At 40.4% G+C, this 26,146-nt stretch overlaps 1 protein-coding gene across 8 annotated transcripts in view; it reads right to left on the minus strand.

Moving 5' to 3' along the window:
* The window catches only part of nsmfa (NMDA receptor synaptonuclear signaling and neuronal migration factor a), a 46,858-nt gene extending 21,016 nt beyond the window's left edge, over positions 1-25,842 (minus strand). The window contains exons 1-5 of one of the 8 annotated variants that reach the window (XM_013270815.3): positions 25,338-25,842; positions 8,443-8,504; positions 7,218-8,153; positions 4,671-4,737; positions 3,641-3,646 (exon numbers count right to left, since the gene is read on the minus strand). In XM_013270815.3, the coding sequence (XP_013126269.1) occupies positions 3,641-3,646; positions 4,671-4,737; positions 7,218-8,153; positions 8,443-8,504; positions 25,338-25,408 (1,142 nt within the window). In that variant the 5' untranslated portion in view covers positions 25,409-25,842. The remainder of the gene's footprint in view (positions 1-3,640; positions 3,647-4,670; positions 4,738-7,217; positions 8,154-8,442; positions 8,505-25,337) is intronic. The other 7 variants (XM_005451354.4, XM_013270819.3, XM_013270816.3 and 4 more) reach the window with 7 other exon arrangements.
* Between the last annotated feature and the right edge of the window lie 304 nt (positions 25,843-26,146).

Genomic DNA, 26,146 nt, shown 5'->3' on the forward strand with positions numbered 1-26,146 from the left:
TATAAAAACAATATCATCATATTTAAAATGTAGCTCTAATAAAGCAGCATGTGGTGTACTACAGATTTAAATGCTTAGGTGTTTGCAACTATACAAAATATTTCTCAAATTTATTAAGACAAATTGCATACAAGTTATCTACAAAAACCGATAAGTTGTCCATGTAGCATATCTTCAATTTTCCAGCCTTACACTGGAATAACTCTGATTCATTCTGGCCTTGAAATTGGGCCATTGTGAGGCGATCCTTTTCTGGTTCTTTTAAAAACCTGACGTCCTCACACCTCATGTGCCATGTTCCAACTATTTGGCTTACACAGATTAGATATGGCTGTAAATAAGCAATAATAGAACGATAGCCAGAAATGGGTGCCAACAGCACTCTGGCAAAGCTGAGCCTGAGGGGGGGGGGGGAATGCTTCGTACCTCTGGATGACTTCTGCTGACTCCTGCTCCCTCTCTCTCCTTTTTCTCTGCACAAATCCCCGGAAAGCCCTGCCAGGATGTGGCAAAGTATTAAAGGGATGAGAGAGGGAGAATGCTGGCATAGTGAGGGGTAGGACAGTGCAGGGAGGCTGATGCCACGGCTTTGAGCTGCAGGGTTTTTTGGGCTATAAAGAGGATGCTGTTGTAGGTAGACAGCAGATAGCTTTGACTAAAAAGACCAGCAAGTTAAATAACCCCATGTGCCAGTTTGCATCTATAATAATCCATCATCCCATAGAAATGAGTATCTTGTCACCTTAAGTGACTTTTCAAGTGTGACACTTTTCAATTCTTAAAGAAATAGTTTGTTTTGGGGGGAATTTTATACTTTTTTTCTTTTTATACCATCCCAGAATCAGTCCCGCTTTGCTTCTAGTGCACCCTTCTTTGCATTTTAATGTTATGTTGAGTTCGGAGTATACACTATACTTAAATCAGCTCTTGCAGGTATGTGAGCTCAAAAAGCAGCTACACTCAAATACATGCACGTTCTTCAGTACTTTGGGTATTTATTCACAGCATGAGGTACATCAATTTTTAATGGAAACATTTTTTGACATTAAAACTATCTTTCCCTAGCAAGACCTCTTAGAAAAGATGGATTTTTCTTTTTGTGGAGGCCTGCCATTCGTTCATATGAACTACTGAGAAACTTGAGTGTGTTCTGACTAGCAGAAAGTCATACCACTGGGCTCACACTGGACTTCCATGTGTCAAAGTACAAACGTGGTGTGAAATGCACCGCTTTCAATGTGCGATTATGTCTTCAACAGTCTTAATTGTCATTTGAAAGTGTGACCCAACAATTCTGTGAAACTGATTAACATTTGTCCAAATCAGAGTTTTAGCTAGAGTATCTTTAACCAGTGATACCCCACTGTGGGCACTTCACACTCTGCTCAAGTAAATGGAAATGAATGAGTAAAATCCCCCTCAAATAACATGCCCTCTTAATGAAGAGGTGCAGCTTTACTTTCTATGTTTGGGAAAGAAATCCCATTTTAAAAAAACAAAAAAACAAACCCCCCAAACAATATTGTGTTAATCCACTTCCACCAGACTGGCACTTCATGGCATCTCAGCCATAAAACTTTAAAATGGTCAGAAGTATCTCCAAATGTAGCTAGTTTACCAAGTCAAGTATTGATAATACGAAACAACAGAGTTGATCTTGGATATGTTATTTACAGTTTTGTTATTTAAGTTTTCAAAGGTCTCTATGCTGTCCTTTTAAAAACTAAGTACACCCCTATGATTCAATAGCTTGTAGAGCTCCAATGACTCAAAGGAGTTGTGGAGGAATTTTGGCCCATTCTTCTTCAGTTGCTTTAGTTCATTATGGTTACCAGCCATTTGTTTTTGCACAGCTCTTTAAAGTGCTAGCACAATATTGCTACTTACTTTGCCTGGGATGATTATCTTGTTACAAGAACTAAATTTGGCTAAGGTTTAGCTCTAGGACACGTGGCCTAACATCTAGAACACTGGTTTACTGATGAGTTCATGGTCAACTCAGTGAGTGCAAGATGCCCGGGTCCTGTTGCAAAAATCATCTTCCCTCCACCACCATGCTTGAGAGTTGCTATGAGGTGTTTTTGCTGGTATGTTGTGTTTGGTTTTCACCAACATGTGCCACGTGCCACTGGGCATTATGGCAAAACATCTCAAGAAGTCTTGTGCTTTGTTCCTGAGCCAAACCTAGGCCTGCTGCCATGGCAACTCTTCCAACAAGCCATACAGGTTCAATCTTTTTCTAATTGTACTTTCATGAACTTTGACATGTAACACCCTAACTGAAGCCTGTAGAGTTGTAGAGATGTAGCTCTTTAGGTCGATCTTTGCTAATTTGCTAAGGCGTCCACTTTTGGGAAGTAGCATTGTGTTATAACACCTGAATGCCCCAGACCAGCAAAGTGCCAAAGCTTCTGCTTTTATAGAGGTGATCAGATTTATGAAGATCAATTAATCAGGTGCAAGTCTAATTAACTGATTAATCTAAGTGTGATTAACAGTACTTTCCTGCTACTTACCTTCTTGATTTCTATGGAAGCGGTAAGGGTGTACATAGATTTTCACATGACTACACGGATATCTTTGAAAACTTTCTATCTCACATGATTATATATTTAATCACACATACTGTTTAGTACAATCAGTTAATTTGGGGTTTTTATATTTTTATAACAAATACTGACATCAGGACCGAATACCTTTGTGCTTACAACTGAAGAGTGGACTGGTTAATAAAAACCTGACATGTTTTCAGTGTTAAGGAGCAGCTCGGGTTAGCTGGGCTTAGTTAGTCACAGTGTGTTGCAGCAGGAGGGGGTATGTAGTATGAAACGTTAAGGTTCTGGCTTGGTTAAGCAGTGTTAATATGTTAGCATTTATCTTATCGCTGAAGCTAGTTAGGAAGCTTTTGCACACAGCACATTTCTTACAGGCTATTTATCTATCAAAGTTTTATGGAACTTACTGAATACAGCCAAAAGTTGCATTTTACTAGAAGACACTTGGATTGCATTTTAGCACTATAAATACTTGTTCTTGTACTTATGAAATCTCTCAGACACATTTAGTTCCAAACATGGCTGAAGTCAGCCAGCACAGATTTAGTGATAATTAGGAAGGCTGTGAAGAAGGATTAGAGCACCAACATAACTAACACAAATATCTTAAATGGCCAAAGTCCCTCTATTGCTGTGACCTAGATGAGTGCGTGCGTGCCAAACTGGTAAAACTGCAGGGTGCATGTGAGCTGCCGGGGTTTAGGTCAGCCAACACACAGACATTTTCTGTACTTGAGCTTGGCAGGCTTACTCAGCAGCATTGGATAACACCGGACTTCCCTTCTGTCACATTTTTACCCATTTTGAGTTTTTACATGAATTAACATTATTTGTGCTGACTGCGCTTTATAGCTGTTCAGAGAGCTAAACACACAATATTAAATGTATTTCAGTTTTCATATTATTTGAGAGCACTGCGCTACATCCTCCTTGGTTCTCTCTTGTAATGATTTGTTTTCTTTAACTCAGCGCAACAAGCAGCCTGATGATGAAGGTTAAATGATAGCATCTAAGTTAAGGAGCAGCTGTTAAGGACGAGGGAATTAGATGAGGAAAAAAGAAATCAGGCAGGGAACAATACTCACGAGATCCTGTTTGATGGTCCCAAGATTAATTAGCATGCAAGAAGAGAAGCAAGAAAGAGGAAGAAACGGTTAAGGCACCGGAGAGCACTGAGTCTCAGAGAGGCAAAGAACAGAATCAGAATGAGACAGAGAAAGTTTATGTTTAATCTCCATGTGTAAAAACTAATAACGTAAAGCCATATTAGTGCCGTAGGTTTGCATTTAATTATAGAATCAAACAGCTTTTACGGTATATGTGGTTGAGTGTGACTTTGGGCTCCACAGATGGTGCAACAAGCATCTAATGCAAGATGAAAGGCGAAAACACAAAGTGTACGACTTAAAAAGAGGTAAAACGACAGTGAAGGAGAGAAACAGTTTGCTGGAAACCGTGGGAGATTCTGCATCTTTTAATAAGAAGTTGTGACAGTAGAAATATTCTGCAACTGCAGGTGTTTTGGAGAGATAAATTCATGCACTTAAACAAACAGGTGCACGCATTTTTATTCAAACGCGCTGACTAATATTCCGGGTCGAATGCACATGCAGCATTGATTTTACGTCCCTCAACATGGGCGTTTTCAGGTTTTCGTGTAGACTAGCAATTTGGACGACAATAAATACGATGATGGATATGAGATGAGAGTGATCAGTCTAAGCATTTTTTAATTCTTTGAAGAAAAACTTGCAGCTGCGTTACCATGCAGCAGTTATTACATTTTAACCAAAAGGAAATGTGAGAATTTACAAAATATTCACTATGATGGATGTCCTCCTTAAGCAAAACTTATAATAGTTTGCAAGTTGATTTTTAAACTTGCTCAAGGGGAAGTCAATGGCAGCCTGGAAGATAATAAATCAATTGAAAACCAATTGCATGCTTTAGAAAATCCTTGGCAGTAATGTTAAGTATGCCAGTAATGGTCTATTTCTAGGCAGTTGTATAAAACATCGCCATGGTACGTTTACTCTGACCTTTCAAACAGCAGATCTGGCATAATTGTGACTGTGTATGTTTGTGTACTTGTGTGCACAGGAACTGGACACTCACGCCTGCATGGTTGTTGTAGCCGTTTGAAAGGTGAACATATTTTCCTTGGGGAACCAGTTGGTGTCCTCTGCAATTAGAGAGAAAAATGAGGTTTCCAAGTTTAATAGACAGAGAAAAATCGATAGACCATATTGGCAAATGTCGTAGTAAATTTATTGGAAATATGAAATCACAAAACCAGCACCAGCACTTCACAGTCCACCACTCCACAAATGGAGAGAGGGAGACACAAAGGAAGAGACAGCAAAGGAAAGAGACGGTCAGACGAAGAGTCAAAAATACAGATCACCACGTTACAACATCAAACTCTCGATCCCCTCCAGACCTGAGAAGAAATAGATTTGAAGTAGTAAATATAATATTAGCTCACTTTAATGCATGCATCCGTTATTTTTTTTTTGTTTCGTTAGACCGATAAATGTTGATAGTAATAAGAGCAAAACTCAAGTGTTATTTCTTGTCATTTTATGAAGGACTTATTTGTTACTTGTTTTATACACAGGTATTATAAATAACGTTTATATGGAATCTTAAGTTTTAAAAAAAGTAATCTAATCAAGAAGATTTTCATGAAAATTACCAAAGGTGTGTTTTACTAGTGATTTTTTTAACCTACATTTGCACTATTTTTCATCGCTATAACATCCTTCATTCACTCATCCATTTTCTTAACTATTCATCAAACCACACACTCTGACAAGCTGGAATCACCAATTAACTTAACAAGCAAGTCTTTGGACTTTGGATACAAACCCATGTATAGGCACAGGGAGACCATCAAATCTCTACATGAAAGGGAAGACAAGAAGCTTCTTACTGTGAGGCCACAGTGCTAACAGCTGCACCACTGTGCTGTCCTTTAAACGTCATGAACTAAAAAGATGAATTTTTGTGGAGAAGTCTCTAGCCAATCTTTATATTTTGCTTCCAAGAATTTTTATTGTTGTATTGTTATTTTTAGAGTGGTCTTGAACAATAGTTCTCTCTTTTTTTCAGTCCAGTGCTTATACTTGATCATTTCAGAGGAATGCTTTATTGTCGTTTGTTAAGCCACTTAATGTTGATCTATTAATCACTCCGACATTAAAAGGCACCTAAGTAATGAACCAGAGCTGCACATAACAGACAGCTTATTCAGATAACTTTAAATTCAATCTTTAGGCACTTTATTACAAGAAGCCTGCCAAAAAGACCATGTTGGTTTCCATTTCCTTAGCTGGATCTATAAATAGTATTTTGTACACCGAGACAAGTGTAATTTGTTGAAAATTTGCAACGTGTCACTGAAAATTTAAGAAACTGGACAAGTGGAGAACAGAATAGGCAATAGGAGGCCTAAAAAAAGAAAAGCCCTATCTAAATCGGATGAACAGTATTTTAAAGTCATGGAAACAGGCAGGGGAAAAAAAGTTAAAATCAGACAGAAGAGGAGTGTCTACAGCCATCTGCAAAACACGGTGGGGGCTCTGTCATGGTTTGGGGCTTCGTTTCAGCCAGTGTTGGAGATCTTATCAAAATTGATGGAATTCTGAAATCCAGTACATTTTTAGCCACAGTGCAATACCATCTGGAAAGCTAATTGGCATTGGCCTCATTGTTCCGCATGACAGTGATCCCAAGCACACTGCCAACACCCTGCAAACTGTATACCTGAATGTCTGGATAGAAAAGCACACAATGAAACACTATCAGTCATGGATTGCCCCCTGGAGCCCAGACCTCAACATTATTGACACACAGTGGGATCATCTTGACAGAGAACGGAACAAAAAGCCGACATCCGAAGAAGAGCTTTGAATGTTTTTCAAGAAGCCTGGAGAACTATTCCCGAAGACTACTTAAAGAATTGAAAGAAGGCTTTCCCAAGAGAGTTCAGGTTATGTTGAAGAATAAAGGCAGTCATATCAAGAATTGTACAAACATTTTTGCCTTATATACCATATTGCCATGTATGTTTGCACGTTTCTATAATTTGTTGCACCAATTTTCTATTTTCCCTAGCAAAATATTAAGGAATGAGGAGTGGCTCAAGAGTTTGCACTGTACTGTAGTTTCTGTTTGCCATTTATTATTATTTTTTCTGCTTCTTTGTACTAATAAAGAGGCTTTAACTTTCAGTATAAAGTGCCTTGAAGCAACTGTTGTTGGGATTTGGTGCTATACAAATAAAACTGAATTGAATTGAAGCTATTCTTATTGGTTTATATACAAAACATCATCACTGTTAAAGTTTACTAAAAATGTAAAATATTAATAATTAGTATTATAATTATTTGCTTCACAGAGAAAATATACTCTTTTATTGATTCTGTTAGTTTGACTTAATTAGATACATTGTATGTCAAATTAAAAGCGTTCTTTAGCTGCTTGGACAGTAAACATGAGAAATAACTACATGAAATTGAAACAAAGATTAAAATCTATTTCATCTCTGGTCCCATCCCCATTCCAGCCACAGGGCTTTATGGAGAACCTTACACTACCCTCCCACCCATTTGTTTGTGCCTTTTGAGCCTCTACCTTCCTTTGTGTCCTGAACCCTCTCACCTCTCTCCAGCCCAGTCATCCGGTCCACACTCCACATCCGCTCTAGGCGTCGGTGCTGCTTGCCTGCCTCTCTCGATGCACTCTCCAGGTCCAGGGAACCCTGGCTTCGAGAGGGAGCAGTACTGCACGACTCACAAGCCAACCCGCTACACTCCGCCTCCCCTTTTCCACCTTCGCCCCAGCTACGAATGTTGTGGGCGCTGACCGAGGTCTGCAGTGGAGGCTGAGACAGGTGATGATGATGGTGGGTGTGGTGGTGTGATGCATGATGAGAGTGAGAGCCTGCAGCGGTTAGCTGCGGCTGCTGGTTGCTACTGCTGCTTCCACTTGCCGCGCTACTTCCTCCGCTGCTGGAAGGTGGATTCATGCCCGAGACATTGTGGTGGTGGTGGTTTCCATGATGGTGCATACTATGGTGATGGTTGCTGTGATGGTGGCTGCCACAGCTGCTGGCGCCACGGACACTGCTTGCGCGGTGGTACTGGGTTGGAGACGATGAGGCGGAGGAAGGGGAATTGGAAGGCTGGATCGAGCCACCTCTAGATCCTACCCCACTACTCCCCGACTTCTCCTTTAGGACGTCCAGTTCGAGGCTCTCCTTGCTGCCCCGGCCGGCGCTCATCAGCATACCGTGCTGGGTGGTGATGGTGTACACACGTGAAGGCTGCAGTGTACACTCCACACACTTCTGCTGGTCTTCCTCCACTGAGAAGCTGCGTTCGAGGGACAATCGTGCTGGCGCCTTGTTAGAAAGTGTGATAGAAGATGGGGTTGGCTGGAGTAAGCCCAGTGGCTGTGTCACTAGGCTGGTCTCCTGTTTGTCCTCACAGCCCTTAGTTTCGGAGCAGGGATGGAGGTGGTTGTTGTTGTTGGGGCCAAATGTGTCACTTGGCGACTCCGGGTCAGGACCCACCAAGGTTTCACACAGAAGATGAGCTAGAATTTGAAAAACGAAGATGGTTATAAAGACAGATATAAGTGCTAAAGAATGAGAAACACACCAAGGTGCTAAAGAGCAAGAAAACAGAAAGAATGGGAAAAAAATGACAAGCTGGCACAGTGGATAATCATCTTTCTTTGGTTATCAGCTGTCATCGTGACACACCACTGAGTGCTTCCTGGCATTTCAGCAGAGGATGAGGTGAGAAAAGAACTAAAAGCATAAAGGAATACACACAGGGGAGATAGGGGGATGGACAAATGACAGGATGGCAGAGACGCTGACCTGATCCGTTTCGGTTTTCAGGGTGTGTGTGGGACAGGTACTCTCCAAATGCTCGCGCTGCTCTGTGGGGACACACACACACACACATACACGACACACATAAAGACATTAAATCATGGGTGGAAAGGAGGTATGAGTGGGAAAGAAGAGAAAGGGGAGAGAGAGGAGAGAAGGGCAAGGGAATTGTAAATTATAATCCTAATTGCCTTCTTTGTAGGCTTGTGCCACCCACAGATTAAGATGGAGCTGTTTTATCTCCTCGCTCCAGGCAACCCCAGCCTGAGGGAGACAGAGTTTGAGACAACAGGAGGAGATAGAGCGAAGGATTGTTTTAGGGCGACTTAATTTCTCAGTGGGTCCTCGGTTTGCATTGATAGGTGTAATTGCAGACGGCAGACTGTGGATGTGCTGGGATTTTTTTGTTTTGTGGCTGCACTTACTATATCTGTGAGTTGAGAAAAATACTTGACCTTGACAGCAACAGCCCAAATTGTTACTGTGCTGGTAGAAGCAAAAATAGATGCTAACAGGTTCATCTTTTACTCACAACTCTCGTCAGGCTACAACACTTTACAGATACCCATTTAGCCACATATAGCAAAAATTCAATACCAAGGAGGGCTTCTCCTTTTCAAATAATAGCCCCAGATCTCACAGTTGATTGACACTGACCTGCTAATGTTCCTCTAGTGATTCTGTGTAACGGAAAAGGGATGAGAGAGACAAAGATGTTCTTTCAGTGTCAGTATAGGTACTCTGGAGAAATGTACTGCAGTGATAACTACAAGGAACGACAGAGGAGAGGACAAAAGAAGTGAGTTAAAGACTGTACGCTTACAATGAATTACTGTGTAAGAAAATAATACCACTGTAGTAGTTTTTACTGTACGAGCAAACCATCGGCTAACCTCTTGAAATATGCTGTTTATAGTTTCAGCTTTCCAACAGCAAGCTCGATGAAACAGAAACCACCCACTGCTCTATTAAGGGATCTATAATTCAGCCCATTTTAGCACTTAATGTTTTTAATGGATTAATTTTACTTGAACACTGTCAGCTGTCTGTATGCAGACTTTAAATGCTGAGTTTATCTCTAAAATGGAAGGATTATGAATATTTTATTCTATTTTTTAAATAATAATCTGATGTCTTCACAATATCAGTTATACTATCAAGTACTAATTGAACAACACAGCCTAAATGTTCCCAGTGGTTATGCTTTCCCAATACAGCTAACTGCTGACGTATCTGTGCTGAAGAATCCCTCGTATGCAGGAGAATCTGTGGGTGTACACCTCCGCCCCGGCACCACCGTCAATTACTAAAGCCTGTCCAGCACAGTAAGCATACACACACATACACAAACTGACTCACACAGTCTCCGTCACAGAAAGAGCAGGAGTGCAGTGAAAACACTTATTTGATGCAACCTTCTTCCCTCTCTCTCACACAGTTCCTTATTGAGACACGGCTCTGTATTCTTAGTGCACTTTGTGCTCTTTAGCCCCTTTAACACAAGGCTCCTCTTGAGACAACGCACAAAAACAAACCTGACTGACAAACCTGACTTTTCCATTTAATGATAAAACCTGGCCTGTTTATAGCTGTTCCATATAGGCATATTCTACGGCCTGCCATATGTGCCATACTGAAATGTAAGCAATGTAAGTGAAATAACTAGCAGTCCAGTAAGAGAAGTTAATATCCCTGTACATATTTTCACCTCTAGATATCTGTAAAACTATAAAACATTTTTGTCCTTAAGTTTGACCCAAGCATAGAAGCATATAACTGTGATAATATGTGTTCTGATCCACGTCCCTTCAGCCTCCTTCCATTGCTGTGATGTGCAAATACTGGAATAAATAAAGAAATAGAAAGCGTGGTTAAACACATTGTGCAAATGAATGCACATCTTCCACATACAGTGGGTTTTGATAGTACTCTATTATATTGCTAATAGAACAGTGCAAAAGAAGAAGATTGTGTCATTAAAGGGAAATACAACATTTGTGTTCATTACCTCATTACTCATTGATCAGCACAAGATTGGGAGCCTCAATTAAAAAACTGGGAGCAGAAAACAACATATAATCCCATCTTTAACCAAAGTGTACACTTGACATAAGTGATCTTCCTAATGGTTTTTGTTTAGCCCAACCCCCTGTACTGTGATATTGTCTTTCAAACAGATCACTTATCTCTTTGGTCCTTGGGTGCTACCAACTAAATCCTCTTCTGTGCTGGTAACATATAAGCAGTGTTGGGCAAGTTACTTTGAAAAAGTAATTCAATTATAGTTACTAGTTACTTCTTCAAAAAAGTAACTGAGTTAGTAACTGAGTTACAATATTCTAAAAGTAATTAATTACTTGGAAAAGTAACTATTGCGTTACTTAAAAAAAAAACAAAGAACGTTTAACTCTCTGGCGTCCAGGGTATAATTGGCCATTTTTTTACTACTCTTGATTTTCTCTCCACATTTTACCTTTAAAAACTATTTGCTTTGCCTTGTTTGGTATCATTCTTTTTAGCACAACCTCGCGTGCCTGAACTTACAGTTATGTTCTCATTTTGTCATACTGTACAACCAGAATTGATCTAAAATCAGACAAAAACCATAAAATCAGAGTAGAAAAAGTTATATTTTTACTGTAACAACCACAAACATGTTTAATGAATCATATTTCATAACTTCAAATGCAAATATTAATTGTCAATTTTAAAATCCTATGCACAAGTTTTGCAAACAACAAATTTATTTGCATCCATTTACCTTGATTTTTTTAAATAACCATTTCAAACTATTTACAGAACAATCAGCTGTTCTTCAATAAGATGCCACACAAATTATTTGTGCCACTCCAAAAACATAATTTCTGTCCACTATAAAGGAGAACATCACAGCCTGATACCTGCAGGTCTGACAGCAGCAGGTGTATCACTGCTGTTTCTACCTGGAGACAGCAGTCGCCTCATTGTTCTGACACACAACACAAAACTATCCACAACACTACACACTAACTACACAAGACAACACATTAACTACACACTCCAAACACGCTAAACGTCACAAATCTCTCACATCTCAAAACTCGCTCTCTCTCTTTTTCTGCTCTCTCTCTTTCTCTCGCCGTCACTCCTAAAACTTCCCCTGTTTTGTTTTGTTTTGTTTTTTGCTCATAAGCAGAGAGTGCTTGCTAGCGCTAACGTGGCGAAACTATTGAGGAAAAAACGCCGCGTATATCTTGTTTATCACGACTCTGGTTTTACGTGGCCTATCGACACAATTTAAAAACTGGTATATATCACCTTGTTGCTTTGTCTTTAAGTGGTCACGTGATTGACTTACCACGACTACTTTATTCTTCCTCAGTCAAACAGCAGCACTCGATTGTTTTGCCCCCTTAGCTCCAGGTATTGTGCTAGACAGTGATCGTGATTGCCGTCCGCGGGAGCGCGCAGCTGCTTAAAGCTGTAGCGTCCAGATTACTTACAGCTACTTCCGTGCAGCCGATATAAGATGCGGTAAGCTGAACACAGCTTCAACCGTCTGTTTGTTGAAAAATAGTAACGGACCGTGTTTCCTTGTTAGTAACTGTAACGGCGTTGTAACGATAGGAATAGTAATTAGTTAGATTACTCGTTACTGAAAAAAGTAACGCCGTTAGTAACGCCGTTACTTGTAACGCCGTTATTCCCATCACTGCATATAAGACAAACAGACATGTTTTAATGCTGAGCATCTTTTTTTTAATCAAATGTAAGTAGTACACTATTTGGAAATGCATAAGTTCCTGAGTGTTAATCTGATAAATGTTTAAATATATTATATCATCATTATTTCATATATTTATCTTATGATATAAGAATATTGGAGGCAGCCCCTATTAATGTGACATTCAGCCACTGAAGGTGAGCATGGACCAAAAGTAAATTTAAATTTGAAGTAAATTCAATTCAATTTAATTCAACATCAAAGCACTTTATACTGTTTAGGTATAACAATCAGAGCAAGCACTTGGTGATAGTGGGAAGCAAAAAGTCCCCTTTAACAGGAACAAAACTCGGGCTTCCACACACTGTGGAAGAGAGTCAGAGATTAATAATAACTAACAATTTAAAAAAAAAAAAATCAGTTCAGTTTTATTTATATAATGCCAAATCACAACAACAGTTGCCTCAAGTTGTTTTATATTGTAAGGTAAAGACCCTACAATAATACAAAGAAAACAGAGAAAAGCCCAACAATCATATGACCCCCTGTGACCAGGCGCTTTGGCGACAGTGGGAAGGAAAAACTCCCTTTTAACAGGAAGAAACCTCCAGCAGAACCAGGCTCAGGGGTGGTGAGGGGAGGAAGACAGGACTAGGTCACGCTGTGGAAGACAGCCAGAGATGAATAATAACTCGTTTTAATTTAATGTAGAGTGGTGTATAAACACACAGAGACTGAAAAGAGTTAAGTGAAGAAGAAACAGTCAGTGCATCATGGGTAACCTCCAGCAGCCTAGGCCTATTGCAGCATAACTAAGGGCTGTCTCAGGGTCAGGTAATTTATATGATAAGAGTTTGCAGATGCTGTAGTGCTGATCTTTATCTCAATTAAATTCACACTAGATGTTTTTTGTATTGTTCACTGCTAAAAAGTTTTGGAGCGTGAACTTTTTCTCAGCTTGATGAGGGCTCAGTAGTATGTGTATGCCTCTGACCCAGGCCTTTCCTGGCGCGGGGTTTGCAGAAAGGTGGTGCGGTTGTTAGTACTGTGTTTGAATCCAGCTGTTTGTAGTTTCCATGTTCTCCCTGTGCCACGTGCCCGTCTGCACTATGACAGCTGGGATAAGCTCTAGCACAAACCAAAACCCTGAACTGAATAAACGGAAGAAAATGAATGGATGAATGAACAGACCTCAGTTCAACAAGTTTTTACTGCAAAACAAAAACTGCACACAAAACAAATTAACCGGTAATTTTAAATGTTTCTTCTGTGACCGCAGAGTCTTTTGGCTTCTACACTGTTTACTGTCAATGGTTAAAACTGCAGCTAATGTAAACCAAACCTTTGAGAGTTTGGGGGTGTTGTTGAGGACTAAGGCTCTGCACGTGCTGTGACACCAACCAGCTCCTTTCACTACATTTCTAAAAATAGCTCACCATGCCGCTGCAGTTCTGCTACTGCAACTTCTTCTCAGAAATCCCCGACTTCTTCAGTTGTAATGGGCATAAAGCTCCGTGTGCATGTGCTTGCATACAGACATGTGCGTCTAACAGTACTTAAGGGCATTAAGAAAAAGAAATGTTTTTGTTTGTGTGTGCCTGCAGTAACAACAATCACAATTAAGGACACTTGTGATAAATGTAGTCTATACTTTAATCAGCAGGTGTCCCTCAGAACCTCTGATACATTTTCATTTGGCCCACCTGTTTTATAATTCAACAGGCTGGGCACTCTGATTAGAATCAGCAAACAATGGTGCAAGAGGCACGCATCATCCATTATACATGAGAGGAAACAGAGCTGGAAATGGATAGAGCAGAACGTCTCTCAATCATCCACTATACAAAACCTTTCTCTGTACAGCGCCGTCTTATATTCACGTTTTTGCACCAGCTTCATATGTGATACGTGAGCACAGCATGGGGGCAGTGAGGTAGCAACTGATAAATAGTCTCCAGTGAAAAATGATGAAGGAAAGGGAAAGGAAGAGCTTGACAGTTAGATATGAAATTCGTCCTGCATGCTCTCAGCCATGTGACCGGGGTTTGGGGAAAGAAACAAGTTAGGGAGGGGAGATTCTGAGGAGCAGGGAAGTGATTGCAGCCAAGAGGAAGAGCAGTGTGGAAAAATTTGACCATATTAAAAATGAAAGGAGGGTTAAACCTGAGGAAAGAGAGGTGGATAGAAAGCACAGATAGGACTGTGAGAGACTGAAAGATGAAAAATGATGGCAGACTCAGTTTGAAGGTGCACCCAAAAAACTAAACATCTTTAGTGTGATTTCATTTCTTAAGGGGCAGCTTAAGCATGCAATGAAAGCAAAGTAGCAAGGATGGCACGGGTTCAATCCAGTGTCCTGTACTGACTCCAATCAGATTAACTTGTCTGACAGTGATGGACTGCTTGAGGTGACCTTAAACCCGAAAGGTCAAGTAGAAATTTGTGTCCAGCAAGACAATGTTTGTGAATTGGCCCATTATATCAGTTTTGCAGGAGATATTATATATTATTAAGAAACTAAATGTTTCATTTGGCAGTTCATTTGTTTTTAATTCTAGGTGTCCTTCCTGGTTTATTGTGCCTCTGAGTGGAAATGAACCAGCAACTTTTGGTTTGCCAAAACATGTAAACCATATGCTATCTAATATATGGCCACATAACTATGCATTTACTTGCATTTACAAAACATGATTCAGAAAATGAGGCTTGACTTGATTTAAAAACGGTGCCGTCACATTTCACTGTCAGTGCTGTCTGGAGCACATGTAGCAAAGTATGCATCACAGCTTCATGGTAAGCATCTAATTAGTTTGCAAATCACACACAGTAGCTGAAAAGTCATGAAACAATGACATTTACAATAAAACTCTTTAAATTTCAACAATTGTCTCTCCACTAACGCTGTTTGCCATTTTTAGAACAGTAATTAATTTAGTACGCCACTGTTTATTAGTACAGATGCTTAAGGTAAGCATCAGAGCATCTGTTTTCATTGACTCTGCAGCTTAGAAGACAACAATATGAAAACGGTTGACATCCTGCTATGTTGTTGCCTGCTTGGTGAGATGCAATGCTGAAAAGTAAGCAAAAAGCATCACTTGTGTCTGTTTCCCCTGTTGCATCAATCATGTCTTGCATACTTATGATTGTGCACATCACCGTTTGGTACTTTAAGCTGCGATTATGGTTCATGCACTGGCAATTGTTTGTCCAAATTATCACACCAAGACTGTAACCATTGATTGGCACCTCAGAGAAAGAAACCATTACTGAGGTGGGAATAGCAAAAATTGAAACAGAAATCAAAGCGATCGCAGAGATTTTCTTCAAAGTTTTCTACTGAATCTCTTATATTTTCAGCCTGTTGCAGTATTTCTCTCAGTACCACCTGCAAATCTCTGTGCTCCTGCACTATTGTATCACCGAAGTGGCTACAAAGATTGACCCACTCATACAATCATGTCACCAATCAGGCCGTGTGGCTGGCCCCTCACACCAGGCTAGAGAAATCAAGGGGCACACTGCAAGCCGAAATGACACCAGAAAGCAGCACCTGTCAGAAGTCGTGACATTATTTTTGGCACGTGCCGCCGTTTGCACGGGTAAGTGTGAACTCCCAGTCACTCAGCTATGACTGGCTGTCATACACTGAATCTAGATACCTGAAAATGCAGTATCGCCTGGACTAATGGGCCATTCTTTTGTGTCTGTTCAATATTTTCAGCTCTTTAAGTACTTGTTGTTCATGTTGTTTGAAAGATGAGGAAAAAAAGCTTATTCTTTATGTTGGAAACCGCAATTTCAAAGGTCAAATTATGTTTAATAAGATGATGATGCATCCTTGAACACGACACCAACTCCTGTCTTCAGCTGTCCTCAATTGTAAACGACTAAATCGCCTTGTTTGCACCCCACCAGTATTCTGATCTCATTATTCAATTCTTCTGTTCAGTAGAACAATAAATCTTTTTCATAATGCAACTGCACTAAAAATAAATACTTAGCTTGGATTGTTTAAACATGTTGGTTTGGGTTAAAATTACTACTTTGGTGAGAAAAGGGGACATTTGTTGTCATGGTTCCTGTAACATTACGTAGGGAATGAGAGGCAAACAGTAATCTCCTTTGTTAAGGTCTGACATTTTGCTGATCCATTCATCAAAATCTCTTTCATGTGCACCCTTAATGACTTGGGTTTTTTCCCCTGCTCTAACAGAGAAGCCTCGTAATTAGGCAGGCTGTTGTAAGGACTTTTTGGGGCCATTTTCTGAATTAAAAAGGACACAACTCCAAGAGCAGCTATATTCCTGTTATGTAAACTTCTGTGGGTACAACATGAAACCTTAAGCTGCTGCATATTATCTGGTCATCTTTTCAGTTCCTTCTGAGTGAGCAAGTCAGAGTGAATCTGAGCATTTTTTTTGTACTTTGTGTCTAGAACTAAGCAGGCCGTGTGTAGTGTACTTATTACACCAGATGAATGAGTCACACACCACTTACACACACTCCACTTCTTGAATACATTTTGTCAGAAACTCCACTAACCACTTCAGGCACATAAAAGGACTCTCAACAACAGGAAGATACACCTCAGCACTTTTCATGGATCTAGAGAGAACAATGTGTAATCACTTACTAATGGGTGCAGCTGGAGGAGCATTACTGCCTATATTAGACCTACGTTATCCACTTGTTGTTTGACTCTTTTTTCTCTCGGCTTGTTTCTTTTTGTTCAGGGTGCACTTACACCTACGTGATGAAGGCTGTCAGCCAAATTTTTTTCTGCTTCGGTTCCTCCTGTCAATAGTTAAAATGTCCACTCACTCTTGGATATGTGCCAAACAAGCAATCCACACTCTTCCAAGTAACTGGCTGTATTTCAGTAATATAATTAAATAAACAGATTGTGTGGAACAGAGAGCGTTTTTGTAATCTCTAATGTAACACTTGCAAAAACAGTGTTACATTAGAGTGCAGTGCAAAACTCTTGAGCCACCCCTAGTTTTTTATATTTTACTAGGAAAATGGGAAAAAGGTGCAGAAACTTGTTAAAACATGTGCAAGCATACATGGAAATACAGTATACAAGACAAAAATTGAGTCTGTACAGCGCTAATGAGCTTGAAAGTCAATATTTCGTATGACCACCTTTATTCTTCAACACAGCATGAATTTTCTAAGGCAACCTTTCTTCTAATTTCTTCAAGCAATCTTGAAGAATAGTTCTGCAGGCTTCTTGAAGGACGTTCCAAACACTTGTTTGGATGTTGGCTCTTGCTTCGTTGTCTTTGAAAATGTCGCTACACTGCTTCAACAACGTTCATGTCTGGGCTCTGGGGAGGCCAATCCATGAGTGATAGTGTGTCAATGTGATCGTACTGGGTTGGCAGTGTGTTTGGGATCACCAGCATGCAGAAAAAATGTAGTCTTTGGCAATCAGATGCTTTCTAGAAGGTATTTCATGGTGGATCACTTAATTTTGACAATATCTCCAGTATCACTGACTGTTGTACCTCTCTCCTGACGTCCTCTGTACATTTTGATGATAATTTGATTCAAAAATCCCAAATTTGGATTGACCATAACATCAGTTGCCACTGATTTAGTCCAGTTCTTGTGTAACCCAGCATACCTAAGCCTTTCCTCCCTGTTTCCCTTCCTTAAGATTAGCTTCTGGAGAGAGGTATCCTTGCATCTAGACCGTTTCTGATGAGGCTTCAATGAACAATATCTGGATTAGCTACAGCGACAGATGCATTACTCAGGTCCAGTGTCAGGTGTTTGCTGGATTGTTTCCTACTTCTTGAGGACATGACTCTCAGATGCTATTAATCTGTATCTGACAGTCAGATACAGATGAACAGTGGGTAGTATTTTTTAGGCCTATCACTTTTTCTTTTATCCAACATTCTTCCAGTTTCCTGTTAAGGACACACTGTACACCATGCTGAGAAATGCCAAGTTTTCAGCTAAGAGCTAATTGGGAATCACCTTGCTGATTCAAAAATATTATTTTATGCCTGTCACACGTGTTATCCTTGCCATTTTTGTGGATTCAGAAAAAGTCTGGCTCCCTGAAAACAAAATATAAAAAAAATGAGGGGTGGCCCAGACTGTTGGATATTACTACCATCCTTAGGGAGTTTTTGCCAAATATATGTTCTCAATCAGCCAATTACTCACCTGTGTATACTATCTACACCACAGCTTCTCTTTCTTGCTTGCCAGATCACTTTGCCCTTACTGTAGTTACTAAGTGTTCTCCAGTTAGCATTCCTCTTGTTTCCACTGTTTCTATTTTTATTTATTTTTTTCTGCTGACATTTTTTTCTGATCTAAGCTTATATTAAAGATTTGGATTTCGAGCTTTTACTGTGGGTACTTTGTCATGTGTTTGGGTCCTCTACTTCTGAGTCTTCATATATCTGTTACAAACTGTTTTCAGACGGTCCAATTAATCATTTAGAAACATAATGCTAGCTTTTTAATGAGATTTATTTAATGCTTTAAAGGATAAAATAAATATTCAGAGATATCCGTTACCTTCTTACACTTCTTATGTGCTTTGTTCTTTAATAAAATGGCTTTTCTCATTTTTCCATCTTGAAATGACATCGATATGAAGGGTTAAATTAATACAAGCTACAAAATTACAAAACAAAGATGATAAATAGAAGAAAATAAATCTGTGATCATTAACCAAAACAATTTCCTTCAATTGTGTTCTTTCTCATATTTAAGCGATAAACCTGACCTTTATCTGCAGGGCTATAAAATGGATCCCTACGGACCTACAGGATTAAAGAACTGGCTTACAGTTCTTTACAGCAATGATGCAGCATTTCATTCCATTATTGACCCATATCTAATGTGCCTCGTCCCTCTGTGGATTCTGATATCATTTAACACAGTGACCATATACTCTGCCATGGCTGAAAGGTCTCCCCTGGCAGTGTTCCCACTGGTCTGAATATCATCAGAGCTGATGTCTCCTCTGGGTGTCTCTCCATCCACCGTAAGCAATCGGCTGCCAAGGAAACAGATTCCTTACTCTTAATGCCTCTTAATCAAATCCTCCTCTCAGATGCACTAATTGAATTGTGTTTCCTATAAACTCACAGAACACACATGCAGGGTAGCACGCGCACACACACACGCACACACACACGCACACACACACACGCACACACACACACAGCTGGGGTGATGAGAACCTGTTGAGGAACTTGTTGCACATATTGAGGGCTGAAGGGACATGGGAATGTTAATTGCAGTCTTAAAGGTGCAATGCATTATGGGACATGTGGAAACCAAGCATTGAGGACCTGATTAAAATGTCAGTACACTAGAGGCTGAAGCACCACAACCACATACGGTGTTGAATGATGACACTGATTCCCACACAGCAGTGTTTTTCTGCAGCAGCTAACACATATTTAACGCTGATCTTTTTTTTATAGAGAGGGCACAGAGAGCTTATTCCCACTGTATATTTTGACTTGTGACAGTAGAAAAACAAAGTATAATAATAAAAAGACAAAAAACCAAAAAAAAACCCCATCACCAGTAGCTTATGTTATGTTTTGGTATCTCATTTAGCCATGACATTAAGAGGAAACTTGAATGGAAATGGGAAAAAACAAGTAAATAAATAATCACAAATCAACTAAAATCATCTTCTGCTAAGCGAAAAAGACAAAATTAGAAGGCTCTTATAAAATAGTCCCAGGATTATCACGTGAACATCAATCATATGATTACCTCCAACAGTATATTTACATCTTATTCATAACAGACATCGAGCACAAAAAAAACCCCTTGCTCACGCAGGTTCCATTTGTATCTCGTTTATCTGCAATCTATCAATCACAAATAGTTTAATTTGACGACACCTCTCTTCCAACTTCCACTTACATGAATACATCCAACACCAAACAAGGATTGATCAAGAATAGCTGTGAACCAAAATAAAAATATAAATGTTTTGAAAGAAAGGTTCACCACAGCATGGGATGGATAAGACCTGAGTTCCTCACTCAGAAGTAGAGGACCCAAACACATGACAAAGCCCAAATCTTTAATATAAGCTGCTCTGGAACAGGCAGAGTATTGAGAATGGGGCAAATTTTTCAAAATAAAACTGCATTTTCTTTCACAAAATCTCTGGAAATTCTGTTGAAATCTGTGCTAGATTGCATGACATTAAGCAGGCATGCTCAAACACAATTTCCTACTACAATGTATTGCCATACTGAACAATTTTCACTAGAGGTCCATTGGCAGTACAAACTTGTTCTGGTGCTATTCCTCTGTAACCTGTAGCCTTCATAATAAGCAAATTAAGCTATTTAAATATTAAATACAGAATGGCAGTGTGGGAATAAAGAAAATATTTTACTGGTACATATAGTTTTCAGCATTAACATTGCATTAAAATGCATAGTAAAGCCACCAGCATTATATTAAAACTTTTATTAAAGGGGCAGCTATAATCATTTTATACACACATTGCAAATGTGCTCATGAAGAGTTGGTGCTCAGTCTATTTAAGGTCTTAAGCTTCGTTCGGCGCGATGTCCTGACGATATATTGAGTAAGTGACTTGGAGCAACAGAAAGGTAATGCCTACACGCTTACAAACACAAAGGATTATAGAAGATAGTTAGGCCAAAGGCCTGGAATTCATTTAGCTTCTAACTGCATTTGAGTTTGCTCAGAAACAAGTGACAGAAGACGAATCAAGAAAATTGTAAGTCCATCGGGAGGGAGAAAAGAGGAACTTCTCTGTCTGTTTTTTAGCTTGTTCAGTGAAGCATTAATTGTAATTGACGCATGAAGGGGCGGAACCCTGCTATATTAAAAGCATTTTGAAATGTATGTTTGGGCGGAGACCTATGCTGATTGTGTTGCAGCATTCATCTCCCCGCGCGTGTGTTCAACAAAATCATTGTTTGACCAAAACTCTTCTGGACCATTGTTGTTTTGTTCTCATCCTCAATATTTGGAATTCGGGACAGCAGTCACAGACCAACAATCACACAGCGCTGCTGGAGTGCGTATGATTATTCAGACTGTAATGAATAAAATGTGAATCATTCAGCATATTTAATGAACAAATTACACAAATTGAACAAAGCAGGAGGGAAAGGAGGTCGAGATACAGTAGATATTATAGCGATTTCTTTCACTCCAATGAGTATGAATAAAGTAGTAAGAATAAATTTAAAACACGGAGTGCATAATTTATAGCAGATGAGAAAAACATAAGCAAAAGCACGATGAAGCATGATTTTGCCCAAAACACGATCAGATTTCTAAAACTTAGGAGGCGAGACAGTCTTTCCATGGCGTTTGAATAAAATCTAAATTAAAAAAAAAAAAATTTGTAACGGTTATGTAACATCGCTGGCCCCCAATAACAGAGTGACTGCAGGCCACCTGACTGTCCTCCACAAACTAAGACACAATGTTTCATTTGCATCAGTCTGGAAAAAGAAAAAAAAAAGGTCTTTCATCTTTCAGTCCATTTTCCACACTCTCAGAGCTCTGTGAAAGCTGTTGTCCACTGCCCTTCAGCCGAACCACAGCACAGCCTTCCTCTTAGGCTGATTGACAGATCAAAGCATTTCCTTCCTCGCTCAGTGTCGCAGAATTCTGGTGTGTACATAGGAGGTAATCTGTCCCCCCCTCTCTTTCCCTCCTCACTCTCTGTCACTAGCTACCTCACCGAAGCTGCTGGAGAGGAGAGTGTGACCTGTTTCATAACAGAAATCCGTAAGCATGCACAAGATGACACAGGCACTGTCGAGCATCGGGTACAAGAAGCCAGTGTCTCTTTAGTAGCGTTCAGACCTCTAACGCCTCCTCATATCTCAAGACAAAAGAGATCACTTGAGGAAAATATATTCGTGCATGCTTTCCAATCAGGCACACCTATTAACAGAATAAAAACTCACCACATTTTTCTTCTTTTTAGCCATGCTAATGGCATGGCTGTGAGGACATGAATGCCAGTCTGTCCACCACTTTGGTACAGACTAAAATGTCTTAACAGTTGTTGGACTGACTGCCAAGAAACACACTGCAAACATCTATTGTTTGTTAAGGATAACTGTAACTGATTTCTGGTGCTATGTGTTTGAAATTTGTAGGTTTTTATTACAATGTGATTCTCCAAAAATCACGAATGAGTTCATAAGTCAGGAATGAATAACATAAAAATAACATATGATCTTTAAGCATTACAGCTTGCGCCATAGTTACACATTATCAGCTCCACTTAAGTATCACAGCCAATGGATTCTTTTGTTTTTTTATTTTGGATATTGTACATGTTTTGTATTGTGGTTCCTTGCAACATCTGTCATTACTCTGGTGTCCTTCTGTTATCACCACGTCACCTTTTAATTTGGCCAGTCCTTTGGAAGGCATTCCTGGTTAAAGGGAACAATGTAAAGCACTAGCAGAGTGACAGGTTTTACCAAGAAGAAATAATTAAGTTAGAGAAAGATCCTTTTCTTGGTTTTAATAAAAGGGGCAGTGGGGAATTGTCTTACTGTCAACCAAGCTCACACTTGTTATTAATGAAGTTAAAGTCCAGAACTTTTGCTGCTTGTCTATGGCATTTCATATTCTTCCATCGGACTGATGCTGTATGCAAGGAAGGATGAAAAACAATAAATAATTATGTGTGTGGGTTTGCTAGATGTTTGTTTAAGTAAGCTTGACAATTATACCTGGCCCTTAAAGGCCCCTGGAGGTTTCATTTAATGAATTTAATGTTTTAATGAAGTCAAAATAGACTGGCTGGCATCTGGGATGGTTTGGAAATAGTAAAAGGAAAAGTGGGGGGTATTTATAATTCAGAAAGATGTGTGGGGGAGTGTATAAGAGCTGGAGAAAGAGAAAAAAATAAGCATATCTAAAGTTACTTTTTCCACTCTGTGTTGGCGAAGGATAATGACTCAGACTTTAGTTTAGATGTATTGTCATTTGCCTATAAGGTTCTGAAAACCATAAAGAATCAGCATCACTTGATTTAAGGTAAGGGTGGGTCTGCAGGAAACAGTTAGTGCACCTAGCCTCACCACTAGCATCATTTCCAGCATGTAGGAACATGAAGGCATGCCATATGGTTGATTCCAACTCCAGGTTACCGTGTCTGATTTGCTGTAATTTAAAATGTATAAGCAAAGTCTCCTTCCTTCATGTTGCTATAAATTAACAATAAACAGATTTTAGTGGGAGAAAGTATTAAATCCCACTCATGGATACAAATCTGCATCTCGCTGCTTAACTTTCCCTTATTCTGGCATGGCACATGATACAAGATCAGCACAAAATGCACAAAAGATAACCTTAAAAACAGACAAGCAAACAAACAAACAAAAGAAAAGCTGTATGAAGAGATACACACGGGATCCATGCAACCGTGTGCATGTGCAAGTAGAGAGATGGAAATGGGCCGCTTTTATTAAATTCTTTTAAATTCTCACTTCCTCATGCATGAGGTTATGTGCAGGTGAAAGGCTGATAAATATTGGATGTGAATCAACTCTGTTTCCCATATACTGGAGGCGAGGTGGATTCTTCTATCGGTCAAAATAAATAAATAAGCTCTGAAATTGAGTGTTTGTGCTTATGTGAGTGAAGGAGGAGGGGAGCAGGTGTGTGTGTGCGTGTGTGTGTGTGTGGGGGGGGGCTACCAGTTGAGTCAGACGTGTAACAGTTTGTGCAGTCCCTTTGTAGATGCAGGGGGGGGGGGAGAAAAAGAGTGGCAGCCCTGCGGTGGGCATGCTCTCTCTTCCTCACACAGGGTCTCACAGTGGAACACCTGCTCAGGATCTCCTCTGGGTCCATTTTCTAATCGTGCAGGAGGATCACATTCTCATCTTCGTTTTGAGGCAGCACACAGACACAAAAACACACTGCGCTAAAGGCACACATCGCTAAATGCATGGTTGTGTAATGTAAAGAAGGCTCACACACCCTGAGAGAATGACGTAACAACACATCAGCCCACATCTGTGAACGCTGGAGTCTGAACAAGTCAAGGTCATTCATGGACTGAATTAAAAATCAAACACTGGGCCCTGCTGTGAGGCACCCTCTGAAGCAGAGAGCTGCTTTGTATTCCGAGCTCATGTGGGACTGTAGCGTCCTGTCTGCGCTCGATGCCTGGACACATGAAACACACAGGCACACGTGCTTTCCAGCGAACTGCAGCCTCGCAGATGTGAGGAAGAAGGCATCATCGTTGATACAGCCTCCTTACTCCCCCTGCGTAGTGCTGCAACAGCTGGATGCGGTTCTGGCTGTTTAAAACACGCACGGCTCTCAGACTGAGTCCCTAATAGGTTTTAACGGGCTGGACTCGTGCCAAACAGTCTGAGTCTTGTTTTTCCAGCCTGCAAAAATTAACGGACGTTTTCCCGTGCTGCCCTCTGTGATTGACCCAATGACTGGTCGTGATAGGTGATCAGTGCCAACGACAGAATCGATTGCCGTGACTGATTAATCGACAGCTGGCTCATTTGCCCACCCCGGAGTGAAGGCTGCCGCCTCATCGCTGTACTGTTTTCTCGATTCTCTGCGGCCAGACAGAAAGACAGTTTTTGGTTAAACTGAAATAACAATCAAATAGCAGGATTTTTTTTTTTTATAGCGGATAATAAGAGGTGGCAAACTGAGAAAATGTACCAGGGACACTCTGAGTCACGGCAGTCCCATTTTGCCTCTGCATGACTTTGGTTATACAATGATGCTTCATTCACAACATCCATAAACACTCCGACGCGCCAGGAGCAAACATCTTGCAGCAGGTTTGCATTAAATAAAACACAGATAAGGGGAAATTGCATGAAGCCATCCTAATCACGTAATCTATTTCTGGTTACAGGTTTAGTTTTGGGAGATCTTAAATGGATATTTGCCCCAGCGCACGTTCCGAGCTAGACGCGGGACAATCAGCAACCACCAAAAGCGCAAAGAGCCTCTCTGCGCATTACAAGGCAGACTGGCTATATCCAGGATAGCGCAGTGGTAATCCATCAAAACGCAAAACTGTCACACCTGGGAACTTCGTCTCGCTCGCACCTGAAGGCTAAAACACCTGCCAAGACTTCCTACGGGTACTATAACACTGAGGTATAGGCCGAGAGCTCCGAGTGTCACTCACCTAACTTTTGCTGCCACAGAAGAAATCGCATCGTTTCTTAAATTCTTCCTCTTGGACACAGCAGTTCCCATGCTGGCATGGAAACGATGCAGGCAGGAAAACAGTTCATTCCAAAGGAAGGAGGAATGCGACGATGAAAACAGTATAAAAATCGCAAGAAAAATAAAAAGTTGCAGGGAAATCCGGGAGCAGATAGGTCACGCAGGCGTCTGCAGAGCAAAAAAGAAGGAAGTCAGTCTTCTCTCTCTCTCTTTCTCTCTCCTACTCTGTCTGTCGCTCTCCGGATATGAGCGTGTACGTGGGGTAGCTGCACAGCTGCCAGAGTGAGGCTGAAAATACCCAAACCCCCTTCTCTCTCTCTCTCTCTCCCTCCCCCCTTTCTCTCTCTCTCTCATTGATCAAAAAAATGCAATGGGAGGACTGTTGGGTTGGCGATATCACCATCGTCCTCATCGTGCTCACAAAGGTGCAGGCGGGGGGGCGTGTATCTGCAACAGTGGTGTCATCCACCTCCACCTCTGCCATTCATCTAATGCTCCTTTTTGGGGACTGTGATCTCTGTATCTTTACTTATTTATTTCCTGGTGTTACATAATCGGTCATTTTGGTGAAAGCCCCATCCACCCCCTCTAACACACACATATACACACGCTGTAACTGGCTCCTACTCAACCAAAGACAGGATGAGGCACTGCAGCGCTCTGTAAATATTTCTTCAATTAATAATACCACTGGGGCTTTAGCGTGTGCTTTGTTCTATTTCTTCTTATTCTGTTTTTACATTTAGATGACTTTGAAATTCAACAGTT

This window comes from Oreochromis niloticus, linkage group LG7, assembly GCF_001858045.2.
Source record: "Oreochromis niloticus isolate F11D_XX linkage group LG7, O_niloticus_UMD_NMBU, whole genome shotgun sequence".
In the NCBI taxonomy this organism is placed as follows: Eukaryota; Metazoa; Chordata; class Actinopteri; order Cichliformes; family Cichlidae; genus Oreochromis; species Oreochromis niloticus.